Consider the following 27,135-nt stretch of genomic DNA (forward strand, 5'->3'; position numbering starts at 1 on the left):
AATCTGTGATTACTGTTTATACAATGCAGACTTTCAAGTTCACCTGATTTAGGTTCATTTTTGTGCTAATCAACTGCTTCACACAATCAGCATTGTCTTATTTAATTTGACTACATTCCATTACACTTTTATTTTTGCTGCGATTCATCTTATAACTTCTTTTTAATACACTATCAATCCTGCTCATCTGCTATTCTGAGTCTCTTACCATCTCAGATCGAATTAAAATCTTAATGTCACATGTTTCTCAAAGTCAGCTTCTTCCAGATTTTTCATTCTGTAAGGAATTCGTGTCAGTACTTTACAACCACGACTTATTAAATGGATGGTTCTATAATATTAACATCTATCAGCACCAGCCTTCTTTGGAAAAAGAATTATGAAATCCTCCTTAAAGTCCGAGGGTATTTTGCCTGTGTTATATATCTTGCATACCAGGAGGAATAGTTTTGTCATGGCATGAGCACCCAAGAATCTTAATAATTCTCTGGGGATCATCTAATCCAGGACCTTCGTTTAGACTTACATTTTTCACTCCTCTGACTAATTCTTTTCAGTCATATCCACATCTCAACTTCATCTCATTCCTCTTCCCATACTGTAATATTGTTTTCGAGTATTTTTTTACCTTGTACAGCCCTCCTATACATTCCTTTTATCTTTCAGCCATCCCTTCTTTGCTTACAAGGGAAACTCCCCATTACAGCCCCCTCAGATTTAGTTGTCAGATGGCCCAGTCGATAGCCCTCAAATACTGAACACCATGAAAACAGGAAGAAGGCCTACTAAACAGAGAAAAAAAGAAGCAAAATAGAAACAGTGAACAGTCCAAGCTCAAGATGTGCAGCACTGAGTATATGTGTGTGGCCACGCCATCACGGTTATGTAGATACGGTATTGGACTGCCAAGGGATAGACAGATCCATGTCAAATCTCAAACATTCCCCGTCTTTTCTGTTTTCACCCACAAAATTATGAACTGTCCATCCAGTTACTGACATGTCTGTTCGCTGTATTCAAATTTGTGTCTGTGTTGTGGTGTAACGTCCGTTTGCAACCACGAAGTGTAAGAAAATGACCTCCAGACCTATTTACCAACTATTAGTTCTACACAGATGTCACATGTTATGACTCTTGTGTTCCGTTTTGGAAGTTTTGAATTCCTTTGTTGTAACATTCTTCACATCCGCTTATTCCTTTTCATTTCTGTGAAAGGTCGATGTGGCATGTCGCCTGCTCTCACTATTCATCGCATTTACTTGCAATGGTAATACAACATGAAATATTCTATAACCAGTGTATAGTATGACAACTGCTAAGACTACAGAAGGAGAAAAGAGATGTTAATGACCAGACACAAAGTTCATGAATTTTGTGAAAAAAAAAAAAAAAAAAAAGAATTGGCACAAGCTAGATTTGGACATGGATCTCCCTCCGCCTTCATAGTCCAACACCGTAACCACATAACCACAACGCTGCAGCGACAAAACTGTGAGTTAGGACCATTCACTGTTTCTATTTTGCTGCTTTTTTTCACAGTTCAGTACACCTTCTTCCTGTTTTCATGCTCGATCTGTGTTCAGTTTTTGATATGCTACCTACTGGCGCATCTTAAGACTAAATCTGAGGGCGTTGGGATGGGAAGTTTCCCTTGTTAGTACTGGCTAGCTATATGAGCTCTTAATTTCCTACAGGAACTTTCCTACAGGTGGCAATTATCTTTCCTTTGGTCATGCTTGCTTCTATAACTTTCAATTTCTTGTCAAACCATTCACGCTCTACCATTTTGCACTTTCTGTCAGTCATGTTGTTTAGACTTGGGTATCTCCTTATGCCTGCTCCATTTTGCTGCATTTTTACATTTTTCTCCTTTCGTCAGTTAAATTCAGTAACTCTGTCTACAAACACTCTCTGCAAACCAGGCGTGGCACAGGGTGCAGGTATCTTCCCATTCGAATTACGTATTGAGTGGGGGACGAATGACTGCTAAAATGCTTCTATGCATGCTGCAATTAGTCTAATTCTGTATTCACAGTCAGTATGGGGGTCCAATGCATATGTGGCTGAAGAATATGGCTGGATTCTTCAATTAATACTGGTTCTACCAATTTTGTAAGTAGACTTTTGAGGGATAATTTGTTTCTGTCTTCAAGTGTTTGCCAATTCAGGTTTTTCAACATTTCTGATGCTCTCCTGTGACTCAAACACTCCTGTAACCATTCATGCTGTGCTTCTTTGTATATATCCAACATCCCATGTTAGTCCTATTTCGTATGGGTACCACAAATTTGAGCAATATTCTAAGATGAGATACACAAGTGAACTGTAAGCAGTCTCCTTTGTAAGATGATTACATTTTCCCAGTATCCTGCCAATGAACAAAAATCTGTCACCTGTTTGCCTACAGCAAAGCCTATGTTATCATTCCATTTCTTATTCCTAAAAATGATTACACCCACATAGCTGTATGAGGTGATTGATTTTAAATGGAAATCATTAACATTGTCTTCATAGTATACTACATTTTTCATTTTTTGAAGTGCATAATTTTACATTTCTGTACATTTAGAGCAAGCAGACAATCTTTGTAGCACTCTGAAATCTTATCAGGATCAGCCTGAATATTTAGGCAGATTTTTTCAAACTTTACTTCAATACAGACAACTGCATCATTCCCAAAAAAGCCTGAGGTTGCTATTAATATTGTCTGCTACAGTGTTAATATAAAATACAAACAACATGGGTCCAAATACAATTCTGTGGGGCATGCCTCAAATTACTTCCCCCTCTGGCAATGACCAAGATAACAGGTTGCATGCTGCCTACCCATCAATTCTCAACGCAGTTACAAGTTCTGTTTTAATATCCCAAATAATTGTACACATAATGACATATGTAGCTCTGATAAGTTGGTAGAACTGTTGAATAAATTCTACAACTATGACTTTCCATATACCTTTCAACCAACTGTCCCTCCTCACTTCCATGGATTGTCTTCTTGAGTGAAGGTATTTTTTTAGTGCCTGGGCAAAAAATTCCCCATGCGTGTGATAACACAGCAATTGTAGCCACTGCACTTTGGGAGTACATTGCGGATTGAAGTGTGATAAAGACATGGCTTCCAATGTAGAACATTGTGCAAATGAACACGAGATAAATAATTTGTCTGACAGCGAAAACGACCACATATCAGAGCATGATCATAATACAGATACTAAGCAATGGGACAAACAGTTATGATTCAGAGGATGTGGCTGCAATATTTCAAGCGAGCTGCAAACGAAAGCATGGCACTCTGGAAAAAATCTGGACCACCAGGAAATGCCATCACTTACCAAATTTGCTGTGAAATCCATCACTGGAATGGAAGAGCCACAACAGAAGAAAGCTTGATTGTCTTCTGTGAGATATGACATGTGTTCCCAGAAAAAGGACTGGAAAACCAAAACTACGTTCTACATTCTAAGAAGGGATACACAAGTGAACTGTAAGTAGTCGTTAGTAGCATGACTGCATTTTCCTAGTATCCTGCCAAAGAAAAATTCTGTTGCCTGCTTGCTTGCAGCAAAGTCTATGTTATCATTTGATTTCATATTCCTAAAAATTATTACTCCTAGGTATTTGTATGAGTTGACGGATTCTAAATGGGAATCATTAAGACCCGCTGCAGGTTAATACCTAAGGAACATTAATTTTCAGTTTGTAAAGAATGTATCTGTAATGACTCTGGTTAGATATAACAGACAAACTCTGCAGAATACACTGTCTTTGTGAGATCCATTTTTTTTTTTTCCATTAAGAGAAGCGAGTGTTTACATCTTAAAAAATCATTAAATGCATCTTTAAAATACTCTGATGTGATGTGTATATGCATATTTCAATTTCCTAAATAGTTCCATATATATATATAGGGAAACATTCCACGCGGGAAAAATATATTTAAAAACAAAGATGATGTGACTTACCATACGAAAGTGCTGGCAGGTCGATAAAAACACAAACAGACACATACATACACACAAAATTCAAGCTTTCGCAACAAACTGTTGCCTCATCAGGAAAGAGGGAAGGAGAGGGAAAGACGAAAGGAAGTGGGTTTTAAGGGAGAGGGTAAGGAGTCATTCCAATCCCGGGAGCGGAAAGACTTACCTTAGGGGGAAAAAAGGACGGGTATACACTCGCGCACACACACACATATCCATCCACACATATACAGACACAAGCAGACATATTTAAAGACAAAGAGTTTGGGCAGAGATGTCAGTCGAGGCAGAAGTGCAGCTGCCACCCATTCCACATCAAACAGTCCCTTCCCTACAGCCTAGGTCTTCGTGGCAAACGAATCTGCTCCAGTCCGGAATCCCTGAACCATTACACCAACAACCTGACAACAGCTTTCGCATCCCGCAACTACCCTCCCGACCTGGTACAGAAGCAAATAACCAGAGCCACTTCCTCATCCCCTCAAACCCAGAATCCCCCACAGAAGAACCACAAAAGTGCCCCACTTGTGACAGGATACTTTCCGGGACTGGACCAGACTCTGAATGTGGCTCTCCAGCAGGGATACGATTTCCTCAAATCCTGCCCTGAAATGAGATCCATCCTTCATGAAATCCTCCCCACTCCACCAAGAGTGTCTTTCCGCTGTCCACCTAACCTTCATAACCTCTTAGTTCATCCCTATGAAATCCCCAAACCACCTTCCCTACCCTCTGGCTCCTATCCTTGTAATCTCCCCCGGCGTAAAACCTGTCCCATGCACGCTCCCACCACCACCTACTCCAGTCCTGTAACCCGGAAGGTGTACCCGATCAAAGGCAGAGCCACATCTGAAAGCACCCACGTGATTTACCAACTGACCTGCCTACACTGTGATGCATTCTATGTGGGAATGACCAGCAACAAACTGTCCATTCGCATGAATGGACACAGGCAGACAGTGTTTGTTGGTAATGAGGATCACCCTGTGGCTAAACATGCCTTGGTGCACGGCCAGCACATCTTGGCACAGTGTTACACCGTCCGGGTTATCTGGATACTTCCCACCAACACCAACCTATCCGAACTCCGGAGATGGGAACTTGCTCTTCAATATATCCTCTCTTCCCGTTATCCACCAGGCCTCAATCTCCGCTAATTTCAAGTTGCCGCCACTCATACCTCACCTGTCATTCAACAACATCTTTGCCTCTGCACTTCTGCCTCGACTGACATCTCTGCCCAAACTCTTTGTCTTTAAATATGTCTGCTTGTGTCTGTATATGTGTGGATGGATATGTGTGTGTGTGCGCGCGAGTGTATACCCGTCCTTTTTTCCCCCTAAGGTAAGTCTTTCCGCTCCCGGGATTGGAATGACTCCTTACCCTCTCCCTTAAAACCCACTTCCTTTCGTCTTTCCCTCTCCTTCCCTCTTTCCTGATGAGGCAACAGTTTGTTGCGAAAGCTTGAATTTTATGTGTATGTATGTGTCTGTTTGTGTTTCTACCGACCTGCCAGCGCTTTCGTATGGTAAGTCACATCATCTTTGTTTTTAAATATATTTTTCCCGCGTGGAATGTTTCCACACACACATATATATATATATATATATATATATATATATATATATATATATATATATATATATATATATATATATATAAGGGTGAAAAATACTCCATGCATATAATATCACCAAAATAAGTGGGCGTGGTTCCAAGTCAAATGCTTTTTGAAGTCAAGAAGTACTGTATCTACCTGATTTCCTTGATTCATGGCTTTCACAATGTCATGTGAGAAAGATGACTAGTAGGGTTTCACGTTATCTGACATTTATGGAACGCATGATGGTTTTGCCCCAGACGCCTCAGTAACTTTGAGTTTAAAATATGCTCTAGGATATCTCCTGTGTCATACAAGGATTTATTCAGGGTCTTTGATCCTCCACTGCCATAATTCATTTCTTAAAGCTACCCAATTGTCTTCTATTGTATTCCTTTCCATAATTTCAATCATTGACTAATGCACACTTCGATATTCACAACTGTTTCTGATGCCTTCAATATATCCATGTCCCGTCGCCTTGATTTTCTTCCTTCCTCCAATTTTAATCTGCTGTACCTAACCAATAAATTACAGTCAGAGTCCACAACTGTCCTGGAAATGTTCTCCAATTTAATACTAAAAAAAGTAGTACCCTACAGCATAATATTTCAAGTATGGCATAAAAAAATCTCTCAAATTAAGAAGTTGTCAAATTCCTTAGAAGTCAGAAAAATAATAAATAATTTTGTCCTATTTAGGAGCTGTCCGCCAGTAACCACTGTGCTGTAACGAATTTGGTAGTTTAACTATGAATAACTATTTTGTTGTACATCAGTTGCTTGCGTCTTTTAACATTTGTGCTTACTGGTACTAGTCATAAATCACCTGTTAACACTGCTATGAGTCATACATTGTATAAGTTTCCTCTAACTTGATTTATTGTGGTATCACTAAACATATTCATTAAAATATGTGTGTCTTATTTGGTCACTCAAAATTGAACACACAAACATATGTTGGTATTATTATCCAGAAGTCAAACAAAGGTAGGGGAAAATGGCGCTCACCCGAAAAGTGCTGTTACTTGCTGAAGCTGATGGACCTGGTTCATCATGAGTATGGTTTTGCCATGTAAGTGGTGATGCTGAGGTTGAGGGCAATCTATGGCTCCAGTCCACACTGTCCTCCAGTTGTATAGTTTGACACAGCTGCCAGATAAAATATTTCACTAATATAGCATACATCACATTGTTTCTCAGCACCTTTCTATTTGCACATTGTGGAATAAAAATTTACTGCATGGCCAAAAGTTTCTGAACACCCCATTGATTATGCTTCGTGCAACTTCTGGCTATGTATCCAAAATTAAAAATGTTCAAGGACAATGTGTCATCACAGTTCATGTTTTCAGCCAGAATGAATAAACGGAGAAAGTGGCCAAGTCTGAATGTCACAGACTGTATGTGCCCCATTTGGTCATGCTGTCTGCATGTTTTCAGTTGAGTTATTGTAACGTTGAAATGTCATGGAAGCATCCAATACAAAGCATATTGCTTGCCGTCTAATAAATGAACTGATAGCAATTGTCAAACTCTACAACATAGTCCGGTAAACTTTTGTTGCAAATGGCTCTGAGCACTATGGGACTTAACATCTGAGGTCATCAGTCTCCTAGACTTACAACTACTTAAACCTAACTAACCTAAGGACATCACACACATCCATGCCTGAGGCAGGATTCGAACCTGCGACTGACTCTTGTTGCAGCTCAGGTTCAAAGGTAAATTACAGAATGATCCCCAAAAGGTTCTAAGATTCAATCTTCAGACTCATACTGTTGCTCGGAAATCACTGAGAAAAAGAACAGATGCACTATGTCACTTTGTTATAAACGACATTGCACTGGTTTGTGTAGGTGTGGAAGCCTGTATTATGGAGTGGTGTGTCATGCTACATGATGATGTAGCACTCATAATGGATGTGCTGACCTAAAAGATGCTTAATACATGGTATCTATTCAAGTTTGTTGTAACAACAGTGAAATTTGGATGAACGATGTCAGGTATGTGCATTTTTCACTAGTCTGCTCTTTGTAATGAACAGTAATGGGTGTTCGGAGATTTTTAGCCACTTAGTGTTAGAGTGTAGCCAATACCTCTAATGCAACATTGAAACAGTAAAACTTTGTTAAGTCATCTTATGCAAATGGAAATATTTTCCCAAACTGAACTCTATTACATCACATGTACATTTATTAATAGTAACTCAAATACTGCAAAAAACTTCAGTGTTATGTATAAAGAAGATTTCAGTGAAATTATTCAAAATCTACATCTCACCTGGAAGGAATTATCATTTGTTGTGTTTGATGGTGATGTTTCTTGATGAGCATCACTTTCCCTGTTAACTGTAGATGGTGAACTGGATGGTCTGCCATTCTCCCAACTGTTGTCCAATTCTACATTCATATCTAAATACGTTTGTAATACAGCAACACATAATTAAGGCAGATCTTCTTAGACAATTTAATACTAATAAGTCACACAAGAATCATGAACATGCAAAGTACCGTTCACTTCTATTCAACAATGAAGTATTGACAGCTTTTTGTCTCTAAGCATTATCTCCCATGGTTAATCAACATGACAAGTTCGCTCCCTTTGAGCCATGGGACTACACAGTTAACAACAAAAACTGATCCACTCATGAATGTAATGACAATACCTAATGTCACTTTGATGCAATATGAAAGTGCCAACTAGCAATCTTTCCTACAATATTATGTTACCAGCAAAAAAACTGTGAAATAAAAAGGCTCCGATTCAACTGCTCACAGCAATTTACAATATGAAATTTTCAGGTAAATTAACTGACAGTACAGCACAAATTTAACACTTTATTTGTACAAAACAACTGATATGTTTCATATCAATTATTTTACAATATTCTCCTACACAAGGTATTTTAATACAGTTTGAAATCCAAGTGTCAGGGAATAAAACCATGACAGACTCACAGAAAACTAACAGATCAAGTCTTCCCACATCCACTACTTGTGAGCATCTAACCAACAGAAGTTACACTTTAAACAAACAAAAATTTCCTGGTGAAGTGAAATTCATTTCTCCACCGCTATAACAATTGGCAGCATGTCTACTTCATCATAATAGACTACAGTTTTTCTATCACTGTGGATTATGCTGAGCTAAAACAAAAACGTAAATTGTGCACTCATCCAAAATGAAACTTCTCTCTTCGAAGTCTATGGAAGTTCTAGTTTGTAGTACATTATTTAAATGAAAAGACTAGAAAAGATAAATACCTGAACTGTGATCAGCTGGATTTGTGTCTTGGCCAGGCATGACTGCTGCCTCGTATATGACAAACAACCTGCAACAAGTGAAAAACATTTTCTTTATATTTATATTAAAATTACAATCAATGTAGCATTTTTTGGTCATTTCATGCAAATTTTATGACTGAATGAATGATATACATAACAGCACTGAGTAAATATATGAAAAGTTTTTTTCTATGATCCAATGTTAAGTAACAAACTAGAAAAGGCACAAAATGATAAGTTTTTGTTTCCATCACAAACTTTTATAGAAGTACATGAGAAATGCATTAACAAGAGAAATAAAGATAAACTACTGTCTCTTCATATTATGCTATTTATTGTTTCATTAAGTAAGTTAAATTCTAAGTAATTTAATGCTCCATATGTTCGATGAACATGCACAGAAATTTCTCAAAACAGAACAAATTTCAATAGTAATGATCAATTTCAGAGGTGGCTGATCATGGTTTATTAACTATGAACTTCCAGTAGCTTTCTCAATAATTATAAAAGTAAATTACAGACAGCAGAAATGAGTTCTTTGGGAATAGCAGTAAGTTTCAAAAGAAGACAAAGGAAAAGAAATAATGAAATAGGGACAGAATTACTAACTGCGACTATCTGGAATAAATCACTAAAATACTTTATTATATCAGACTGACTTGCACGAAAGAACGATAACATTCTGTCACATTTTAGCTGGTATAGCTTTATCCATCCTCAACTGCTTTTTGAGGGTGTTGGTTTTTCCATGTCTTCCTTGATTGTCAACTTGTAATTCATCCCACCAGCTGGTACTCTGTATCTTTCTTCAATATAAGTGTGCAAGTGATTTATCAAATTTGTTCTAGCCTTTTGTGAATGTCATTATACTTTGCATTTGTAACTCTGTCCCCATTTCATTATTTCTTTTCCTTTGTCTTCTTGTGACTCCTGCTGCTATTCTCAAAGAACTCATTTCTGCTGTGTGTCAAAATCTCTTTCTATTTCCATAGAACCTTTATTCCATGTCCTTACAGAAAACTACAAACAGGTACAGTTTTCCAAAATTTTACCCTTGCCTCTCTCCTACTTTTTTCTTTCTGTACAGTTAGCAAATAATATAATTTAACATTTCTTTATAATTTCCAATCACCTTACTTCCTGGAAAGATGTTGTGTATACTAGAAAATTGAATGAATTTATTTTTTCGGTTTTTAAAATTCTGTAACTTTATAGACTTTTGATCACGATATGAAGGTTACACTCTGCAGCCATCACGTTAAATTTATAAGAGGAGTTCCTCATTGTAAGCAACTATTAACCAGTTATAAACATGAATAATGAATAATAATTAATAACACACAAGTTGTGTGTGGTTCTTGTCTTCCAAATCCACTGCTGTAACAGATCGTCTACACACGAATTAGGAGGTACTGGTGACATAAGCTGGGAATTTTTATTGTAACATAAATATAAAATGATTTTGCAATTTAAAAACTGACAAAAATCCCATGAATATTTTTATGCACAAGTATTGAAGATCTTGGTGGTGGCTGAAGATGGCTACAGTATACATTGTCACTGATTACTGCAATAATTAAATAGTATTAAATAAGTGCAAAACGAAAGAGGAAATGAATCTGTTATAAAAGACAGTGGGCTCTGACTCAGGAGGAAGTAGACTCATGCTCTGTACAGTTATCATGATTTAAGATTTTGGCCACTTCAAGCACATGCTGCCTCTGTCAATACATAAAAATCATGTGTTTGCCTGTAATAATCTGACAAATGTAATGTCACTGTAAAAAAAAAACTTTAATGGATAAGTTACAATATGATACTATACACCTGTTACCATCACTGTGAAGCAACTGTACATGACACACACATTAACCCTTTTAGTGCCAAATACGATCTGATCGTGATCCAGATTTTCGGCGAAAAATGCCAGTAACGATCTGATCGTGATGCCTTTCTCATTCATTTTTTCCGCGCTTGAAGGCAAAGTTGTTAGTATTTCCTAGCGAATGAGAAATGCATCACGATCAGATCGTTACTGGCATTTTTCGCTGAAAATCTGGATCACGATCAGATCGTATTTGGCACTAAAAGGGTTAAGGAGGAAAATAGATGAGACCAATATGGATTGTTTCTTTTCAGTACTCATAACTCAGCTGCTTGGAGGAAGTAGCTTCATGCATGACTGTAGGTAGCAAAAAATCATATATACTACAGTCACTGAAACAAGGCTGCCAATTATCTTAGCAACAAAAAAGAATTTGACACACTCAGATGAGTGGACTTCTACTACTTGCTCAGCTAGCACATAGCCTCATATGCCATCACCATCAATTGTATGATGTCATGACATACGACAGATGGAAACTTAATGCCACTTGGAAACTCAAATAAAAAATGTATTTTCTCATTACTGAAACAAGTGACTCTTATGAACGGCTAACGTGGAAGTTCACATTCTTCCCACTAATGTCCAATTATTAACTCAATAAACGTAACAATATTTTGGTATTTACCTAGAAAATAGCACATTCCCCAGTCTTGGTAAATGATAAACGATGCTCCAGATATTCTAGACGGCCCGGCCGACTATGAATACATTTTGAACACTTTATGTTGGATGCAATACAAGGAACTGTGTAAATGATGCTCTAATTTTTAGTGCCTCTGAACTGTGTGTGACTCCATGCAAAAAAAATGATTGCCTGGATCAAGCACCCTTCACCAAAATCAAATCAATGGGGTCACTTTACGAGTCCATGAAATATCTCGACAGAAGTGCATTTTACATGAAATGGAGTCTTAAGTTAATGAGTCTAAAGTTAATATAGGCATTCTGAAAATCCAATACAATTATATTTGCCTTTATATACCGCACATGCAGTTACATTCAGCTGTCACTCAATAAGCACTACATCACGAATAATGCAAAAAGCATTTCATGGGTGGTCAAGCAACAACATAAAACTGAGATGTACTTTTTGAAGACAAACTGATAACCCATTTCTGTGGTGGCAAGTAAAAAGACTGTGTAACTATTTTAAAATACACAGAGAACACTAGGCACTGAAAGTCAGCAATGAGAAGAATATTACAAGCACTAATATACACTTAACTTATTTACATTTCACTGAAATGTAAAAGCCAACCTGCCATTAAGATTGTTCTTTCTCATCATTTCACAGCATTTGTGAAACATAACATAAAGAGGAAGGGGTATAGGGATATGCATGGCATATGTTTACTGTCTAGCAGAGTAGATGCTAATACAAACATTTCTGACAAGATAAAACTGTTGAGTCAGACTGCAACACCAGCAAAGACACCTGCAATTTGTAACCAGTGCACACTAGCAATTACTCTTATCATACGCATTCCATATGGACCAAATCAAAGTGTGAACTAGCCACTTTGAGAACTATGCAGAGGTTCTTCCAAAGTGCTCTTGAATTAACACCCCTGGAAGAAACAAGATATAGTGGAGAGTTCTGAAACTCAGGTACTAAAGCATACCAGGAATTAAGAGAACAACTGCCTTCAGCCACAAATCATGATTTTATTAAAATGCACACCGCATTTCGAGCCCTGGGGCTCATCTTCAGATGCTTTGACAGTCTATATCAACTTTACATTTCGTTTAATTCTGGGCTGTTTTTAGTATAGGTATGAGACACTAGAAACAGCTGAGAACTAAACAAAATGTAAAGTTGATGTAGACTCTCAAAGCACTTGAAGGTGAGCTGCCATGGCCTGAAATGCATTGTACATTTTAATAAAATCACGATACGTGGCTAACGGCGGTTGTTCTTTATTATGTATCAAAGTAATAGAGGTGTGGAAGAATCACTGCAAACAATGGATAAAATTAAGGAATTAAAAGTCTTTTCAACAAGTGCCAAGATTAACTCTGCTGACAGATACACCTAGACAAATGTGTCACAATTATATTTTTATTTCTTTATTTTATTTATTGGTTATGTAGCCTGACCGGATTAGGGTCTTATCTTAAATTCCTCTCTTACATCTGACTAGGAACAAAATATACCAAAGATATACTGGGGTAACTCATTTTTATGAAAGAAAGTCTTCACTGCTTGAAAATGTGCTGTAAGAATAATATGTGATGCTCACTCATGATCATCTTGTACACATCTGTTCATGGAGCTGGGCATTCTGACTGCCACTGCACTGTATACTTATTCTCTCATGAAGTTTGTGTTGTAAATAATCCACTGCAGTTCAGAAGGAACAATGGTGTATGTAATTACAATACTAGAAGGAAATATGATAGTCATTACTCTATATTCAGCTTGTTTTTAGCACAAAAATGGGTGTACAATGCTGCAAATCAAATTTCTGGTATCCTACCATATAATATAAAATGTGTGGCAGACAGCAAAGTAAAATTTGGAAACAAACAATGTGTTTCTCCTTGATAACACTTTTTATACCGAAGAAGAATTTCGATTATTGTAGTGTGTAAACGGTGGTGGGTAGACTACTACCATTTGTATATATAATAATAATAATAATAATAATAATAATAAATATTTATAAATGTTCACCGTGTACCCATGTTTACAAACTAATTTGCGATGTGAATGTAAAATGACTCATTCCACATCATTACGATTTATCACGCAAATGATTTATGGAACCTGAAGCTATAACAAAACATTCACAAGATTAGTTTAACATATTTGAAGTCATGTTTAGTATTATGGGAAGTGGAAGGGATAAATAAAGAGGCGAAGACTAAAATGAGAGTGGGTGTTGGGAAAGAACAGAATTTAAATAGGGAACTCTGCAAACAGGGGGGGGGGGGGGGGGGGGGGGGGAGGGTAAAGTTGTGGAGGTGGACGGGTTACTAGAGTGAGTTGCAGACAGACATATGGGAGAGATGGCTATTGTGAAAGAAGGTGGACCATTAGCTGTCTTTTGGAGTTAGAAAGGGATTTAATTTCTTTGATATTTTGAGGAAAATTGTTCCAAAGTCCAGTTTCTCATACCGAAAATGATTTAGAGAAAATGACAGTGTTATGTAAATATACAGAGATGATTTTCGTTGTTGAGAACTATTATTTCCGTTGTGCTGTTCAGATATTAGTGTAAGAGCTTTTTCTGTAATAGAACACCCCATCAACAATGAGGTCATTAAAGACAGGGCACAAGCTCGGATTGGGGAAGGAAATCAGCCACGCCCTTTCAAAGAAACCATCACAACATTTGTCTTAGAGATTAAGGTAAATCACAGGAAACCTACATCTGGATGGCCCAATGGGGATTGGAACCATCATCCTCCCGAATGCAAATCCAGTGTGGTAACCTCTGCATCACCTCACTCAGTTTAGCAAGTGTACCACTTGGTGCACCACAATTTTGTCTCATGAGTGATCTGCTGGTTTAGGTGCTTATAATTTTATATTTCTGTTCTGGTGCATGCAAGGTTTTGCCATTGCAGTATTCATTATGGATGGCACAAAGAAAACCTAACAAATATTACACGAATAAAGAGTATTCACATTCTTTGCGAGTCACTTTATTGAAAACATATCACAATCAGTGGAACATTCCTTGATGCTGACAGTTGCCAGGGAAGAGAACAACTGCAGCACGTGGTGAGAGACGAGGGACCAAATATAGCCACTAAACTATTTAGTACCAGTTGTCAACATGTGTATTTGTCAGAGCCATTGATGATATCCATCTACCAAGCCTGTATTTCAACCAGTGCAATAAACTGAAACACATTCAAAAACAAAACACACTAATTTATCAATAAAGCACCCATGAACAAAGACAGTGTCAGATGGATTAGTAAAGGGTTGCACTTTCTCATTGATTAATGACGGGAGCATACATATTACATAGTTCTGTCACTTGCCACGTTGTACCACATTTTGGTGCATCATACTCAGATGAATGGCAGACGGGATGATGTGGGCAACCATTGAAAGTTAATCATTCAGACAGACAGTATGTCCATAATTAAAGTTCCAGTTTCAAAACACTGTAGTCAGAGAACCTCTGCTCAGAATGACATCAAATTTGGACAATGTGTTATTGGTGAAGGAGGAGACATCATAGAACAAGAAAATTTAATGAAAATTTTATCAATAGAGGATGTTGTAAATGTCTTCACATAAAAGGGGTCAGTTACAAATGACAGATGAATTGCAGTACAATGGCTATGGTTTGAGTTGTACATTACACCATTTGTACTGTTCAATGTGCATAATAATAAAAGCTCTGCAGTCAACAGTTGTGGCACTATTAGTCAGGTAAGCCCATCCACTATGGCAAGGTCATACTACATCGGATGGGAAAAATCAGTTTTTAATTGTTCTGACAAACTGCATACAAAGGAAAATTGTAGTGGTTTCTAACTATCATGAGCCTGGCACACGATTTGTTGAATATGCTGACTACGGTTTTCTGCCCCAAGTTGAAGTCGAGAGAGAGCATGTTCCACAACAGACTGAAGTGTCTCGGGGGTCATGTTTCAAATGTGCTGTGAATTCATGTCCTCAATCAAGCTACGTTCATAACTGGAGTGCTGAACACAATATCTATCAGATAACCCCACAGCCAGGAGCCACATGTATTAGGACCAGATGATCTGGATGGCCACGCTGCAGGGAAATGACAGCTGATAATTCTACCATTTCTGAAATACCTCTCGGCAGCAGCTCCTTCACAGGGTATGCAACTTGTAGAGGAACTCCATAGTGCATAAAAATGATCCTATTGGTACATCCATGCTGTTCAAGGGCTGGAAAGACATTGGTGTGCAAAAGACACTTGTAGTGTTTACCAGTGACCGTACAAGTATCAGGGCCAGCAGGACTCACCTCCTCGAAAAAATACGGCACTACGATGAACAATGCCATCAATCTGCACCACACAACCATCTTTGCAGAATTAAGTGGTACTGGATGATGTGCGTGCAGATTTTCTGTTGTCCGTATTCTGCAATTCTGCATACTCACATGTCTTTAGAGATGGAAATGGGCTTTGCTCATCAACAGAATGTTCCACGGCCATTCATTGTCCACTTTCATGCAAGCAACAAATTCCAGTCAACATTTGTCTTGCTGGCTGGTCAGCGGGAAGCAACTCCTGAGGAGGAGTTAATTTGTAAGGGTAGCAATGCTGGATGCTATGGCGGATTTTATGCATCATGCTTGCAAGCATGTCCAACATGTGGACAATTCCCTGTGCACTGCATATTTGCACACCACCACACTCAACCCCTCCTGCAATGCTGTGATCACATCTTCAACAGACGTCTGATCAACTGCTTTCCTCCCTCTTTAAAAGAACCCCTCTTTTCAAATTTTGTAATCATTTTCTACAGACCCTAAGCAGACTGAGGACTGAAGCCTTTTTCCATACCCTTGAGTGTCCAGAACTTCTGCAGTGCTACTGGAACAGTCACCGTTCTTGTAAAAGAGCTTTACCAGCAGTGCACAATCCTTCATGCAGGCAGCCAATTTGGGCATCTCGGATGTAAACTGAGGAACAACCGTTTGCTGTGCGTCTGTTGGTGTGCATACTCGACACGTACAGCGACATCTACTGGTCAAATTTTCATTTTTTTTTCTTTTTTTTCCTTGGCATTTCCCCCTGCATCAATTATATGCTGTTCAAATTTGACATTCTGAGCAGTGTTTGTCTTTCTACAGTGTTTTGAAACTGGAACTTTAATTATGAACACATTGTACCTCTCTTTCTCAATCCAACAACTCAGTTCATGGAATCAATATTTGAAATAAGAATAATCGTTAGAAAAATTTAAAGTCACTTACTTTGCCCCAAAAAGGTGTCTGTTATTCAGGAACACACATTTTCAATAACTTACAAGCAACTGTAAAAAGTTTAACTGTCAATAAAGTTCAGTTCAGGAACAGCATAAAGGACTTATTGTTGGCCAACTTCTACTCCACTGATCAGTTTCTTAGAAGAACCTACTGAGGTGTACATGTTACTAGTATCATCAAATAACGTGAGCATTAGGACAATCTGACTTCTGCAAAAATTCACTGCAGTAATATGATCATTCTAAATAAGTGTTGTAAAATGATTTTTCTATTTGATGATACACATGTTTTTTTTTTTTTTTTTTTTTTTGGGGGGGGGGGGGGGGGGGGGGGGGCGCACAACGTCAATGGTCATTAGCACCCAGACTACATTAGGAATGCACCGCGAGGCACAAGTTTAAAACAGCAACTAAAAGGGAAAACACGATAAAAGACAGATTGACAGGCATAGGATTAAAAAAACAGCATAATCAAATGTCCTTAGACAGGTGTGTCAAGTTGATAAAACGAAGAACGCGAGCAGCTGCTCCTGGGTCATCCGCTAAAATGGCATCTAAAGTACATGGCAGGCCAAGATCAAGACGCAGTGTATTAAAATCCGGACACTACATTAAAATGTGGCGGACCGTCAGCAATTGCCCACATGGGCAGAACGGCGCCGGCGCAGCCATCAGCAGATGAAGATGGCTGAACCGGCAGTATCCAATTCGTAACCGGGCCAAAACGACCTCCTCCCGCCGAGAAGGGTGTGAGGAGGACGTCCAAGCCGCTGGAAGAGGTTTCAAGGCCCGAATCTTGTTGTCCATAAGTGCAGCCCAATCGGCATGCCACAGCGAGAAAATGCGCCGACAAATGACCCTGCTACAATCTGATGAAGGGACACAACAAGAAGCTGTCCGAGGCTGGAGGACCGCAGCCTTGGCCGCAGCACCTGCAGCTTCGTTCCCAGGGATACCGACATGGCCAGGAACCCACATAAAGCTAACCGGAGAACCGTCATCCACCAGCTGCTGAAGGGAGCGTTGGATCCGGTGCACAAAAGGGTGAACCGGATACGGATCACTGAGCCTCTGGATGGCGCTCAGGGAATCGGAGCAGATGACATAAGCCGAATGTCGGTGACGGCAGATGTAAAGAACAGCCTGGTAGAGGGCAGAGAGCTCAGCTGTGAAGATCGAACAATGGCCATGGAGCCGGTATTTGAAACTTTGTGCCCCGATAATAAAAGAACACCCGACCCCGTCATTGGTCTTGGAGCCATCTGTATAAATGAAGGTCATATTAATGAACTTCGAACGAAGTTCGACAAAACGGGAGTGGTATACCGAACCGGGGGTAACCTCCTTTGGCAGCGAGCTGAGGTCAAGGTGAACGCGAACCTGAGCCTGGAGCCAAGGTAGCGTGTGGCTCTCGCCCACTCTAAAGGTTGCAGGGAGTGAAAAATCAAGGTGTTGAAGGAGGCAACGAAAGCGAAATCCAGGGGGTAGCAGGGCAGAGACATACAACCCGTATTGACAGTCGAGAGAGTCGTCAAATGATGCACGGTTACAGCAGCCCAAGAATTATCATATGCACCTCAGCGAATTGAAAATTTACACTTTTGTGACAAGTTATTTATTACTTTTTAAGTAAAGATCTATTTAAGATTTTTTGACTTATTTCACTTGCATTAAGGACCATTTCATTTGGGATCTGTGAGAGGTATATCAGCATATTTATTTCTCTATGTAAATATTAATTGTTCTACATCCTTTTGAAGCCAAACACAGCCACTATGCACCAAAAATTTAATTCCAAACAACATGTTGCCTACAATGTCAAAGCCTTGAAGCCCAACACAGGCACTAAGCACCAAAAACTTAATTCCAAACAAGGTGTTGCCTATAATGTCAAAGCCTTCTGTAGCAGCAAATTAAATAATGCAACTTTCTAGTCCTCTTACAATGAGCACAATAATAATGCTACTGGTCTGGAAATATTGGGCGTACCATGTTGCAGTTTGTAATTCAACTGATGTCTCGGCAAGATTTGCACCAGTCTTCAGAATTAATTCTAAAACTGAAGTGCTTTTTAGCCCGCTGATCTATACAAGATGAAAGACAGGACGAAAGAACAATAAGGACATGTGCATACATTTGATTATGATCCCAGTCTAAATGGAATTATTGGAGAACCACTCAAGTTATAAAGACATAATATACAAATATCATTAGAAAAAGAATACATAAACAATATGACTAACATCATATGGTGAATAAATAGAAAATATATGACAAATTATGATTATCATTTTGAAAATCAGCCGCAGAAATGAGGGGAATGGAGACAGGGACAGCAACGAGATTGTAAAAATTGACAGACTGGACGCAGTGAAGAGATGAATTCTAGAAAAAGATACTTATAATGTGAATATTCTCTCTGTAAACAGCTGCCTGCAAAAAGGATCAACTGGGTTATTAATAAAATATGATCTTCTTGTGGCCATTCCCATTAAATCATGCCTCAGAAATGCAACACACACCACAATAAGAACAAAGTTTTACCCAAATAAAATACTCAGTAGGACTAACAAAATTTCCCAACTATACTTCTCTGTTATGATGACAATGGATGAGCTGGAACTGGTGTGTATCTAGACAACTAAGAACAATAATACATGGCATCAGAGAGATCCAATTTAACCCTTAAGTAACACAGGTAACTGGCCTTGGACTTAATATAGGACAAACAACCCACTGAATTGGTTTTTCTACATTCATAATAGTTTTTTTTATAAGTACAAATACCACTTTCACAGTTCTAAGTCAGTAGGCTTCAGATATCAGCGAACATGTGAGTGATGGTACGAATATTTATCGATGGGCTTCAAGGCACTCGATTTCAGGGCTGTTTTTTGTGTGCAGATAGCATTTGTCAGCTGTAGATTTACTCTTCTGATAGAAATGGCAGTAAGTTCAATTCACATCAATTCCTACATTACAGTGTACAAAATCAAAACAAGAATTGTTTGTAAGCACATTTACAGCTTGTTTTCTTCCAAGCCATATCTGTAAACAAATAGACTGTCATGAATTCAGTTCCTGGTTACACCCAATTTTACTGATTACATGCCACAAAATGCTTCTTCTAATGAGGAATGAATATTGTGGCTAATATTGTTTAAAAAATTATCTAGGAAAGGTTAGCTGTTGAGATAATATAAATTATTTCCACTGGCGGTGTACATGTAGGATGTTGCAACATGATAAAACAGTTTATGCACACATTTGAACGTAATAAGTAAATTATTTTCTCACTTTTGGTTGGTTTTTGTAGTTACAGGGGTCATACTGACATTTAAGAACATTTCTTTTCGATCTACAAGAATGACTTCACAGAGACGGCATAGTGTCATGACAGATAAAATTCTGGTTGATCATGTAACAAATTGTTGGGAAGAAGTTACTGCAGAAGATTCTCAATTTGGAGAAGACTCCAATGTCAATGAGGCAGCTAGTATTTCTACAGTAACTAATGGCAAGCTGGGTAACAAAGAGTCTAGTGTACTAATGGGTCAAATATCTGGTACAAATGCAGCAGGTAGGGTACACCGTTTACTGTGCTTGAAGAAGCATTTAATGTAAGTCATGAAACTGACTCTGATACTGAAGTGGGTGCAAACATGGATTTCTATGTAATGTTTAAAGTTGGTTGTGAACGTCAGTGCACTGTGAGATGTCTTGCTCCTAAGGGCACAGGTTTACTAACAAAAGTTGTCATTGTTAATTTCTGCAATTTTTTTCAAACTTTTAAGAACAGATTTTGTGCTCCTGATTCATTAGTAGGAATATTTACCATCCTATAGCTCATGGTGGACTTAGAAATATATAATAAATTGAGTAGTGTTACTGGTTACTATTCCCAAAGACTACACGCTGACACATATTTCACTGTTACGCTAGATAAAACATTTTGTCACTTAAAGGGTTAATTATAATTCCATAGCAGTAAAGTTACTCTCACCAGCATACTTTCCAAAACTCACGGTAAACCATGTTTTCTTAAGTTATACACATTTGTCAAGGTATTATAATTTTGTGACTAACTCCCAAGTGTCTACAAGAATTGCAGTGTTGTAATGCCACCTCTTGATGGGGGAAAAATGAGTGCAATCATAAAACTGATTATTCTTATTTTCTTATTGTACAAGAGTAGTGGTGTTCTAATAAACAGTACTTTTCAGACTAGTCTTTTCTTATGATCTGAAAAGCTTAGGAAAACAGCTTCATATCTATTTACGATAAAATCTGAGACAGTTCTTCTGCCTTGGAAAGTGAAGTTAATGTTGATCTTAAAAGATTTACTTCAGCATTTTATTTTTCCTTCAACACTAAAACATAGTTTCTTCAAAAAGGGAATCAGCATGTTTTAATCAATTGTAATCAGATGTCGAACAAATAATGAAGACGGGAGTCTAGGGCTTCACACCCTACCAGTGAGGAGTTTACCATAGCATGTCAATAGCCTTGAATGCCTCTTACACACTCAGAGTCACATATGAGAGATTGCAATTGCCTATGTAATCACAAACCTGATAATTACTTCATTCAGAATAATGTGTTGCATCTTACCCGACTTCGTCATTTCAAACAATATGGTGAATTGTAATTTTAACTAGTAGAGACTACCAGCATGGTGAAAATATGAAAAGAATATCAGTCTAGCCATCTACCTGCAAAGTATCTGTTCTCAGCATGCCACTTATGTTATGAATGTGAATTACTTTCTCAGTGGTAAGTATGGTCACTAACATGTTGTCGGAAATTAATGGAGTATGTGTCTCAGCATCACTTTTGACTACATAATCATTGTAATATCCTTGATGCATTCATAGTTCCCCTTGGCAAACAAGTAATGTTCACTTTGCATTTTTATGTCTCTCTTGTATTCCACGTTAAAAAGTTCAGACATACTCAAGCAATGACAACACTCGTAAACAGTGAACACACAGTTGTGGGTTACTTTCTGGTACAGGCAACCTGGTAATACAGTGTTGGTCAAAGATGCTGCATACTGATTTTTGCACAACTTCCATTATCTAGTCAGCTGCTCCTGATCCCTCCACAATCCCATTTCCTAGGTCAGCATTTGTTTGAATGTTGCACATATCCTAAGAAAACAGTGACTGTCTGTATCTAAAAAATGAAACAGACATCATGAAATAATACAACAGTGTGACACAATGTGTGTTGCACTGCCCAGTTTGGCTGGCCTTGGTGGCCGAGCGGTTCTAGGCGCTACAGTCTGGAACCGCGCGACCGCTACGGTCACAGGTTCGAATCCTGCCTTGGGCATGGATGTGTGTGATGTCCTTAGGTTAGTTAGGTTTAAGTAGTTCTAATGCTCAGAGCCATTTGAACCATTTTGAACTGCCCAGTTTCTCTACACTGTTCAAGTTTTCTCCAAGAAGCAAGAATGGCTGGAAATCAATTGAATGTGATTTTTCACAACCCTGTAATTACCCGAACTGTTTTGGTGCAGTAGACAGCAAACACGTACAGATCGAGATGCCTGCAGACAGTAGCTCATATTACTGTAACTGTAACAATTGTTTAGTACTGTAACACTTCCAACAGATAATGCCAGTTATAAATTTATTATGGTTGATGCCGGAATGAATGATCATATGTCAGACAGAGCAGAGATATTGTTTTCTTTGGAGACACTGTTTTATCAGAACCTGCTGACATATCAGCTGCAGCTGCCCCAGGGAGGGGCACCTCCAAATAATTCACTATGTTTGTCCTTTGTATTTGTTGGGGATGATACATTCTAACTGCAATAAAATGTCATTACGGACCAAACATCACATGCCAGCATTGAAATATACCACCCATTTCTCCTAAGAGTCATAAAACACATTTTCTTTCTTGTTTCAGCATATACTTGTGATTTCATTTTTGCAATGTGCAGGTAGTGTCACTGCCCAAACAAATATCCCTCATTATGTTGCTCATGACACCCAATGTCTATAGAACATGTATGTTGCTTTATAGCTACAAATAAAATGATTTTTTTTCCCCACATGACCATTCCATTCAATGAAATGGTCAAAATTAGTCTACTGTGATATTCTGTTACCTGAAATGTATTAACAGAGACAGTTAAACACAAAGAATAACCAGTTCAGAGGCTGTGACTTAGTAGTGTTGCTGCATTGCAGTAGCAAATGGTGCAGTATAGGCCAGCAACAAGATAAACCAAGTCGGGCAAGGAAGACACGGGGAACACATTAACTGATCTTTCAGGGCCTTTTATACACTGAAGAGCCAAAGAAAGTGGTACACTTGCCTAATATAGTGTAGTGCCCCCACCAGCACGCAGAAGTGCCGCAACATGACGTGGTATGGATTCTACTAATGCCTGAAGTAGTGCTGGGGGGGAACTGATACATAAAGATTGCAGGGCTGCCCATAAATCCATACGAGTATGAGGGTGTGGAGATCTCTTCTGAACAGCACATTGCAAGGCGTCCTAGATATGCTCAGTAATGTTCACGTCTGGGGAGTTTGGTGACCAACGGAAGTGTTTAAACTCACAAGGAGTGTTCCTGGAGCCACTCTGGTATTGTACTGTCCTGCTGGAATTTTCAAAGTCTGTCGGAATGCACATGATCAGACAGGATGCTTACGTATGTGTCACCTGTCAAGAGTTGTATCTACATGTATGAGAGGTCCTATATCACTCCAACTGCACACGTCGCACCTCCAACAGCTTGAACTGTCACCTGCTGACATGCATGATCCATGGATTCATGAGGCTGTCTCCATACCCGTACATGTCCATCTGCTCAATACAATTTGAAACGAGACTCATCCTACCAAGCAACAAGTTTCCAGTCATCAACAGTCCAATGTTGGTGTTGACGAGCCCAGGTGATGCATAAAGCTTTGTGTCATGGAGTCATCAAGGGTACAAGAGTGGGCTTTCAGCTCTGAAAGCCTATATCTATTATGTTTTGCTGAATGATTTACATGCTGACACTTGTTGATGACCCAGCATTGAAATCTGCAGCAACTTGTGGAAGTGTTGCACTTCTGTCACGTTGAACAATTCTCTTGCATTGTCGTTGATCCCATTCTTGCAGGATCTTTTTCTGGCTGCAGCAATGACAGAGATTTGATGTTTTACTGGATTCCTGATATCCATGGTACACTTGTGAAATTGTCATATGGGAAAATCCCCACTTCATCGCTACCTCAGACACGATGTGTCCCATCGCTCGTGTACCAACAATAACACTGGGGTCAAACTCACTTAAATCTTGAAAACCTGCCATTGTAGCAGCAATAACCAATCAAACAACTGCACCAGACACTTGTCGTCTTATATAAGCGTTGCTGGCCACAGTGCCATTTTCTGCCTGCTTACGTATCTCTGGATTTGAATATGCATGCCTATACCAGCTTATTTGGCACTGATCCGGATGATACAGCTTGTTACAGTGTCATTTTTACACATTTTTGTGCAGCGGCCTGGTGTTTTTGTTGCCCCATCTCATGAGGTAGTCCATGCCATGCCAACTATCACCTACTGACGTGCAGCAGCACTACTCGATCACTGCTGGAGTTACTTTTTGGGTTTTCCTTTACGTGTTAATACATATGGTTATCTAGATGTTGTACTAGGCTTATTTTGGACAGCTCTGTTGAAGTGATACACCAAATATCATTTAAAAACATTTTCTTTGTTACAAGGAACAACCTGATGTGTTGACTGACACTGGGGGGTTACAAAAAATTCATAAACTGTATTTTTGTATTTCTTTTATCTGACTCAATCCAAACATTGCATAAATTAGAAAGAGAGAGAGAGAGAGAGAGCTGCAACAATTTAGTGAAAAACTGAAGCTTGTGATGTGTTTCAAGATAAAATGAGAATGAAAGTCACCAACAGCAGCAGTGCCGCAATGCTCCTCACTGGATGCTACCGAGTCAGCTACAAAATTCAAATGGTGCACAGCCTCCTATGCAGACTATAGCCCACCTTCCCCCCCCCCCCCCCCCCCCCCCATGCACACAGAGGGCATATAAGGGCACTGCCAGGCATCTCCCGCAGATTCCTCTTCCAACAGGAATCACTTACCAGGGGTGAGCAATCTGGGCAACCAGAACCGAATGACCTACTTCGCAATTTAAACCTCTTAAGAAATTGGTAAAGTATTACCCTTGAGAGAGCAAGAAAAACATTTACATTATAGATCTGCTACTTTTCATACTTCTGGAAGTGTGGCCAGGTATTTTTAGACTTGTTTTCAGATGAAAAGAAGATTGTTTGTTGCAATTACAAAAATGGTTCAAATGGTTTTAAGCACTATGGGATTTAACATCTGAGGTGTCAGTCCCCTAGACTTAGAACTACTCAAACTTAACTAACTTAAGGACATCACACACATCCACGCCCAAGGCAGGATTCGAATCTGCGACCGTAGCAGCAGCGTGGTTCTGGACTGAAGCACCTAGAACCGCTCGGCCACAGTGTTGCAATTACAATGGATCATACTCTCAGTGCACTACAGGGTAGCATATTACAGATTGGTCTGATGCCAACTATTGTCAATAGCTCCAGTTGCAAACTTGGGTATGTTTTCTTGCGCAATGTAAGTACTTATGCGTCAGACCCAACTGGTCCCTTGGTGTATGTGAGAGATGAATATAATGACATAAAAGAAGTGACAGCTACAGCAAAATTCCAAAGCAGGGAAGGATTAGATATGTGGATCTGAAAACTTTGAACTTCCTACTTGGCAAACAGGCTTCACCATGGATCCATGAGTAAAAGTGCATGTGGTAGCTAAGCTTGCAAAGCAGTGATGTTAAACATTGTTAAAGAACCAACTGTTGCTTGAGATGGGATACTTTTTCCTCATTTCAAATGTAGCCTATCTGTCAAAGCAGTTCACTAGACACTGAATGAATGAAGAATTTATCTGGTAGATTAATAACAAGGATAAAGTGGTGTGGTTCTCTTTTAAAAAAGGGATAATACACAAACTTTCTAAACAACAAAAGAGCAGACAATAGTGCACACATTACACATTTTCTGTACAGTCACCAGGATAAGTTTCACGAGAATCCCAAGGCTGTTACTAACAAACAGGGAGAGTGATTCCAACAATAGTTTTATTTTAAGTAACAGTATTATCAAGGATTATAGATGAAGAATATAGTCTGACTACTACAGTAATGAATATCGCATGTCACTCTCCCCCATTTTCTTCTCATGACTTTAATTCGGTTTATACCAATATTTCACTGTCTCAGAATCAGTTTTAAACTGGTACAAGTTTGGTACGATAACACTGTACCATATACTCATAAGGAGATAAAATGGATGGCCATTATTTCCTTCCAGGAGATCTGTTTACCTTTTTCAAACTTTTCCTACCTGTCCCTATTTCCTCTCTGGGGAAGGAACTAACAGTTACAAAAGGGAGTTACAGGTTTTTTCTTTACTTTCTCTTTTCTACTTATAAATCTATCAACAGTACTTGGGATTTTGCCTCCTGATGACAACTACAAGGGTCACTCCAAAAGAAATGCACACTATTTTTTTTTTCTTTTTTTAATCCATCTTTTATTCTACACGTTTGAAAGTTTTACAGTGTGTAGATACATCCTTTAGGAACAATATTTTCATTTCTCCACATAATTTCCATCCCCCTCAACTGCCTTACGCCATCTCGGAACCAGCGCCTGTATACCCGCACAGTAAAATTTTGGACCAACCTGTTGGAGCCACTGTTTGGCAGCGTGCACAAGGGAGTCATCATCTTCAAACCTTGTTCCATGAAGAGAGTCTTTCAGTTTTCCAAAGAGATGATAGTCATATGGAGGCACGTCAGGACTGTAAGGCGGGAGCCACGTCAGGACTGTAAGGCGGGTGTTTCAGTGTTGTCCATCCGAGTTTTGTGATCGCTTCCATGGTATTTTGACTGACATGTGGCCGTGCATTGTCGTGCAACAGCAAAACACCCTGCTTCTGCCGATGTGGTCGAACGCAACTCAGTTGAGCTTGAAGTTTCTTCAGTGTCATCACATATGCGTCAGAATTTATGGTGGTTCCACTTGGCATGATTTCCACAAGCAAGAGTCCTTCGGAATCAAAAAACACCATAGCCATAACTTTTCCAGCAAAAGGTGTAGATTTGAATATTTTTTTTCCTTGGGTGAATTTGCATGATTCCACTCCACTGATTGTCTCTTCATCTCTGGTGACAAATGATGGAGTCATGTTTCATCACCTGTCACAATTCTTCCAAGAAATTCATCTCCACCATTCTCGTACTGTTCCAAAAGTTCGGTGCATACTGTTTTTCGTGTTTCTTTGTGAGCCACTGTCAACACCTGGCACAAACTTTTTTAACGCCAACACTTTCAGTATTCTGCAAATACTACCTTCCCCCTATCC

At 38.9% G+C, this 27,135-nt stretch overlaps 1 protein-coding gene across 6 annotated transcripts in view; it reads right to left on the reverse strand.

Moving 5' to 3' along the window:
* LOC124554893 (serine/arginine repetitive matrix protein 2-like) overlaps nt 1-27,135 on the reverse strand; it is a 391,768-nt gene that overhangs the window by 349,898 nt on the left and 14,735 nt on the right. For all 6 annotated transcript variants that reach the window (XM_047128572.1, XM_047128573.1, XM_047128575.1 and 3 more), the window contains exons 2-4: nt 8,849-8,916; nt 7,866-7,996; nt 6,594-6,734 (exon numbers count right to left, since the gene is read on the reverse strand). In XM_047128572.1, the coding sequence (XP_046984528.1) occupies nt 6,594-6,734; nt 7,866-7,996; nt 8,849-8,888 (312 nt within the window). In that variant the 5' untranslated portion in view covers nt 8,889-8,916. The remainder of the gene's footprint in view (nt 1-6,593; nt 6,735-7,865; nt 7,997-8,848; nt 8,917-27,135) is intronic.

The sequence above is a fragment of the Schistocerca americana genome, chromosome X (assembly GCF_021461395.2).
Source record: "Schistocerca americana isolate TAMUIC-IGC-003095 chromosome X, iqSchAmer2.1, whole genome shotgun sequence".
In the NCBI taxonomy this organism is placed as follows: Eukaryota; Metazoa; Arthropoda; class Insecta; order Orthoptera; family Acrididae; genus Schistocerca; species Schistocerca americana.